General features: G+C 40.3%; 1 protein-coding gene across 1 annotated transcript; it reads left to right on the forward strand.

The window, feature by feature from the left end:
• Window positions 1–1,078: 1,078 nt before the first annotated feature.
• On the forward strand, window positions 1,079–1,839 carry LOC111142207 (60S ribosomal protein L4-like). The gene has a single exon (XM_022495235.1). The coding sequence runs from the start codon at window positions 1,100–1,102 to the stop codon at window positions 1,793–1,795; it is 696 nt and encodes a 231-aa protein (XP_022350943.1). The 5' UTR covers window positions 1,079–1,099; the 3' UTR covers window positions 1,796–1,839.
• The last annotated feature ends 4,992 nt before the right edge of the window (window positions 1,840–6,831 follow it).

Consider the following 6,831-nt stretch of genomic DNA (forward strand, 5'->3'; position numbering starts at 1 on the left):
AAGTTAGTAAGAAAGTGTTACCAAAAACTACTAAAAAATTCTTTCTGAATTTATGAGCAATTGCAATTCTGCAATCCTTAGGTGAGGAAAAGTATTCATAGCCTGGCAAGCCTGTCAGAGGGTAGCCACGAGAACAGTAGTGAAATGTTCAGATGGGAGCTAGTATCTGTGTAAAGAAAGGAAAAACAACACTTTAAGCTACTTTGAGAATAAAATAAACAATTTTTTAATGATAAGTCTTTTTTTCACCTCAAGTGTCTCTCACTAAGGAAAGAGAAACACTTCTAAGTTCTAACAGAAAGCATGAGAGGAAAATAATTACTTTATTAGTATGCTGTGGAGGAAAGAGGAAGAGTTTTATTGTCACACAAACCTGTAGTCTCTCAATTTCCAGGGATGCAGCAAAGAAATTTTTAGTGAGATGATGATGGGAATGTCCTAAGTTCTGTAAGACTTGGTCTCTTCATTGGTAAAATTATACAATATCTCAGATGCCACTTTTCCTATAGGAGCTTCTAGGTTGAGAGGAGTGTGGCCCTCTCCTCTCCCCATGATAATGTTTGCTCATTCATTGATATCTGTGTACTCTGAAAAGAGTGGAATCATCTGGCAAAAATATTACTTTGTCTGCTGTGTTCAAGGCTCCCATTCAACCTGATACCATGAACTTTGTTCACACCAACTTAGCCATATGCTGTCAGTGAATTAGCAGGTCATCAAATCACTGCTGAGTCTTAGGGTACGGGCAGAGCTGTGGCTCGAATTCCCAGAGCTCAAGGCAGTGGGATCCACTGTTCTGGCCAGGGTACTTTTGGAAATATGTGTCATGGGGGCACATGTTTGCACCAACCCAAACCTGGCACTGTTGGCCTCGCAGAGTGAACACAATATAGAGGTGATATGCCATCTGCTCTGCCCTGGCTGCCTCAGCCTTACTAGTGCTGGTCATGTCTAAAGGTCATCATATTGAGGAAGTTCGGAATATTCTTTGGTGACTGAAGGTAAAGTTGAAGCCTACAAGAAGTCCAAAGAGGCTGTTTTGCTTCTTAAGAAACTTAAAGCATGGGATGATATCAAAAAGGTCCATGCCTCTCAGCAAATGAGAGCTGGCAACGGCATAATGAGAAACTGTTGTCGTATCCAGTGCAGGGGATCCTGCATCATCTACTGTGAAGATAGCAGTATCATCAAGGCCTTCAGAAATATCCCTGGAATTACTTTACTTAATGTAAGCAAACTGAACGTTTTGAAACTTGCTCCTGGTGGGCATGTGGGACATTTCTGCATTTGGACTGAAAGTGCCTTCTGCAAGTTAGATGATCTGTATGGCACTTGGCATAAGGCTGCCTCCCTCAAGAGTCACTACAACCTTCCCATGCATAAAATGCTTGATATAGACCTTAGCAGAATCTTGGAAAAGTCCAGAGATCCAAAGAGCCCTCTGAGCACCATGCAAGAAGAGTCATCGCAGGGTCCTGAAGAAGAATCCATTGAAGAACCTGAGAATCATGTCGAAGCTAAACCTGTATCAAAGACCTTGTGCCTGAATACCATTCTTCGCCAGGCCAAGAATCACAAACTCTGGATGGATAAGGCAGCAGAAACTATAGAGGCCAAATCAGATGAGAAGGGGGTTCTAGGCAAGAAGCCTGTAGTAGGGAAGAAAGGAAAGATGGCTGTTGGTGTGAAGAAGCAGAAGAAACCTGTGGTGGGGGAAAAGGCTGCAGCTAGAAGAAACCAGCAGCTGACAAGAAGCCTACAAAAAAGAAACCCAGTGAAGAAGCCTGGTGCCTAAAAACTTAAATTTATTCTATAAAAGTCAAATCATTTTGGACAGCTAATTTTTTTTGAGATTATGCAATATGGTTTTCTTGAGTTCCTTAAGGGCCTTTAGCTGCTCTGTGTTCTTTTTTTCCCCCATTTTATTTAACATATAATGAATTATTTGTTTCAGGGGCACAGGCCTTTTATTCATCAGTCTTATACAATTCACAACACTCACCATAGCACATACCCTTCGCAATGTCCATCACCCAGCCACCCCATCCCTCCCACCCCCCTCTACTCCAGCAATCCTCAGCTTATTTCCTGAGATTAAGAATCTCTTATGTTCTGTCTCCCTCTCTGGTTTTGTCCTGTTTCATTTTTTCCTTTTTCCCCCATGATCTTCTGCCTTATTTCTAAACTGTTTTCCAGAGTGGTTGCACCAACTGGCATTCCCACCAACAGTGTAGTAGGGTTCCCCTTTCTCTGCATCCTTGCCAACATCTATTGTTTCCTGACTAGTTAAATTTAGCCTTTCTGACTGGTGTGAGGTAGTATCTCATTGTGGTTTTGATTTGTATTTCTCTGATACTGAGTGATATTGAGCACTTTTTCATGTGTCTCTTGGCCATTTGGATGTCTTCTTTGCAGAAATGTCTGTTCATGTCTTCTGCCCGTTTCTTCATTGGATTATTTGTTCTCTAGGTGTTGAGTTTGGTAAGTTCTTTATAGATTTTGGATATTAGCCCTTTATCTGATATGTCATTTGCATATATCTTCTTCCATTCTGTCTGTTGCCTTTGGCTTTATTGACCGTTTCCTTTGCTGTGCAAAAGCTTTTTATCTGGATGAAGTCCCAATAGTTCACTTTTGCCCTTGTTTCCCTTGCCTTTGGTGATGTGCCTAGGAAGAAGTTGCTGCGGCTGAGGTCAAAGAGGTTGTTGCTGTGTTCTCCTCAAGGATTTTGATGTATTCCTGTCTCACATTTAAGGTCTTTCATCCATTTTGAGTCTATTTTTGTATGGTGTAAGGAAATGGTCCAGTTTCATTCTTCTGTGTGTGGCTGACAGCTGATTTTGAATAAGGACCTGATCAAAGCCAGTGAGGGGGAAAAAAACTCTCAGATACCATAGAGTTGCTGTGAATTTTAAATTAGATTAAGAGAGGGAAACTTATCACTTTTATTTATTAACATCAGCTCTACCATAACTTATGTTAAAAATTAACTGTGGAACAGACTTTGTGTAGTAATCCAATAAGATAAGGAACTAAATTACAATCTACAGCCATTTTTTGAAGACTCTTCTCTTGTTCAAGGTTTTAGATTTGGTGTGTTTGTTTTTTTCTATATCCATAGAAGATAGAGGGAAAAAAATTACAAACCTTTTTTTCACACTTTATAGAGAACTGAGCCTGTGCTTCGAGCATGCATCACTGTTCATGCAGAGAAACCCTCTGATGTTGTTCTGGCATGGTGAGCTCTTTCCTGACTGACAGCCTAATAAATTCAGCTTTGATATAGACTATTTTGGTAATGCCAGTTCATTCTTCAACCATAGCACCTTCGTATACATTTAGTAGTAACATGAGTGTCTGAATATACCTCAGTTTGGGGCTCTCTGAATTGAACTGTCTAATTCTTTGAAGTGATCTGTAAGGATTCAACAAGTGGATTTGATATATTCTACCCACCTGCCAAATTTAGTGAAAGTTCCTTTATTCTTTCCTGTGTGATGTCAGGGCATATAGACAAGATCATTTTATTTATCATATGTACTTGACTTCATTTAGCATTGTTTTGCTTCATATTTTCACTTAACTTGGTCATCCATAAGAAAATTGTTTCTTCTGCATTTTCTTTCATTGATAAACAATTTAACTAGAAATTCTGAAGTTGGCTGTGTCCTGGAGGTTTCTCAGAATCTAGACACTTTCTATTTATCTAGTACCTCTGTGATATTTGTGATTGTTGTGGAGAAAAATTTTCATCTCTTTTCAAAAATTCTTCTGGCTGGTCTAGTAATTAAATCATCTTGAGACAAATTAACACAGGAGAAAATCAACTTTAATTTTATATGTTCAGGAACCACACATACCTGAAGGGTTTAAAGACAGAAAGGTGATGTGGTATATATGTCATCCTAAAATAAGGAATGGCGGGGGCTTAAAGAGGAGGAGGGTAATTCACAGGGTACTAAGAAAAGCAGATGTTTGGTAATTAGATGTTTACTCTGCCATACAGATGTGTCATTAGGATGGAATTTATCAGTGTTAATAACTTTAATGTTAGAAAAGACCTCCATTTTGGATTCTGATAGATCTTTAAGGGAGGGGCACGAGTTTGGCTTGAACCCCTGGGTCTCTATTGTTTTGATCTCAAAATAGTCCCCAGGTCAAAGTGGCACAGTTTGGGGAGACTTTTCCTGAACCCCTTCATGATTTATAACAAATTCAGATGACCAAAATATATTTCTCATATGTACATTTGACGCTTAACAATAGGGGTTAGGGATGCTGACACCCCTCCAACACACACACACACACACACACACACACACACACACACACACACACGAGTAGAAAATCCACATGTAACTTTGACTCCCTCAAAACTTTACTAATAGCCTACTGTTGACTGGAAGCCCTACCCATTAAATAAACAGTGAATTACACATATTTTGCATGTTATATGTATCATATATTGTATTCTTACAATAAAATAAGTTACAGAAATAAAACATTACTAAGAAAATCAAAGGAAGAGAAATATATTTATGGTACTGTAAAAAATCCATATATAAGTGGGGAAGTTCAAACCCTTGTTCAAGGGTTAATTGTTTTTGGTCTTTGTTTGTCATTTTTGGCTTAGAGCTCCTAAAACCCTTGAATTTCCAGTGATAAGGGCAGTGTAGTTGTCTTTTGTTATGTCAATGCATTGCATTTTGGAAAGCACATGCGTAACTTAAGGATAAGGGTGTTTGGCAGGACACTCAACCACTTGACCAGAGGGTTGGAACTTCCACTTCTCACTATCCACCACCACCTTAAAGAAGGGGAGAGGGGCTAGAGATTGAGTTTAGTTGCCAATAGTAAATGACTTAATCAGTCATGCCTGTGTAATGAATCCTCTATAAAACCCCAAAAGGACAGTGTTCAGAAAACTTCTGGGTTGGTGAACATGAGATATGGGAGGAGTGGCACATTCAAAATGAACAGGTAAACTCCACACCCCTTCCCTATACCTTGCTATATGCATCTCTTTCAACTGGTTATTCCTGAATTATATCTTTTTATAATAAAATGGTAACCTTGTGAGTAAATGGGTTTGCTGAGTTCTGTGAGACACTCTAACAAATTAATTAAACCAAAAGAAGGGTATCTTGGGAACCTCAGAATTTATAGTCCCTTCGTCAGAAGTACAGGAAACAATCTGGGCTTGGGAGGTGCAACTGAAGTGGGGGTGGGGTAGAGGGTAGTCTTGAACCACTAACCAATAGGAATCTGACACTATCTCCAGGTAGATAGTGTCAGAATTGAGTTGATTTCTTAGGCAGCCTAATGGTGTTTGAGAATTGTTTGTTGGTGTGGTAGAAGCCCCCACAACACCCACACAGAATTGGGTCCAGGAACTGAAAAGAGCCACCTTAATTTTTTGGTTTCTCTTTTGTACCTTCTGAACTGCTTGGATTTCTGACATTTTTGCTATTGATGAGGGAGTAGAAGGCAATCTGAGGGAAAGCACAAGGTGACACCCCACAAGCCATCCCCCCCCCCAGGTGGTAAATATGTGACATTCCTCAGGCAGTCCTGGCTGCCCTAGAACTAAGGAAAGAGAAAAACAAATGAGATCACAGTCACACAGGACCTGAGTCTCCAACAGCTTACAAAAGTCCTACTGGTTTACAAGAAAAAAAAACCAATCCTATCAATAGCCTAACTTCCAGAAATTTCCTGCAGCCCTAACATCACCCTTAATTTCCTGGAGCCCTAACATCACCTTCCCCTCCATGGTGCTATGGGAATCAAAGGCAGAAGGGAATGCAGCCCTTTGACTTATAACCTGCAGCCCATTGACAAATGAATGACAGGTAGAGTATAACATTCTTCCAGGAAACTCCCAACTGTCTTAATGTGAATGCTTTGCTAGGGGGAAAAACAAGGTTAGCTTGACAGTAGCCAGGCCTCCAGTATCCCATGAGTCTTCCTTAGCATAGGAAAGTCCTTTTGGAAACCTCCCTTTTTCCTTACCCCCTCAACTCCCAAGTATATAATCAGTCATTCCCCACAACCCAAGTGCAACTCTTTCTGCCCATGGATCCGGTACTTGTGCTTTAATAAAACCAGCTTCTTACACCAGAGACATCTCAAGAATTTTTTCTTGGAAGTCTGCTCTGGACCCCAACACTACTCCAAACCACATCACTACAGCCAAGCCTAACTTTCTGAAACAGAAACCCATAATCTGAATTTCTTACTTCTTAATGGAGAACAAACTTTAGTAATCACAATGAAATACTCCAAAGAAAGCACTCAATAGTTACAGAAAAACTTATAGTGAAGTGGCATGTTTATCTCTTTTTAAAAAAAGATTTATTTATTTGAGAGGGAGAGAGAGTGAGAGCCAGCATGAGCAGGAGAGGCAGAAGGAGAGGGAGAGAGAATCTTAAGCAGGCTCCGTGCTCAGCATGGAGCCTAGAGCAGGGCTCAGTTTCATGAGAGATCAAGGGCTGAGCTAAAACCAAGAGTCAGGTGCTTAATTGTACTACCCAAGGGCCCCAGCATATTTATCTCTTAACAGCAGACTTCTAGAAACTGGTTGCATAAGCAAAGAATAAAGAGGGGGCATGTTACACTGAAAGAGAACCCTAGACTACTGCCCCTCAAATTGACCTGGAAATGTTGGGGTTTGGAGCAAATGGTCAAGAAGGAATTCTTGAGATGTCTTCAATGCAAAAAAGGTGGTTTTATTGAAGCATGGGAACAGGACCTGTGGGCGGAAAGAGCTGCACTGGCGTTGTGACAGGTGAGTGATTCTATACTTTCAAGTTGGGAAGGGGTTAGGGATAG

The sequence above is a fragment of the Enhydra lutris genome, unplaced genomic scaffold (genome assembly GCF_002288905.1).
Source record: "Enhydra lutris kenyoni isolate GAN:26980312 unplaced genomic scaffold, ASM228890v2 scaffoldscaffold7, whole genome shotgun sequence".
NCBI lineage: Eukaryota > Metazoa > Chordata > Mammalia > Carnivora > Mustelidae > Enhydra > Enhydra lutris.

Excerpts from the sequence above, each read along its gene's own strand:
- LOC111142207 (XM_022495235.1), top strand. The coding sequence starts at position 1,100 with ATGAGAGCTGGCAACGGCATAATGAGAAACTGTTGTCGTATCCAGTGC.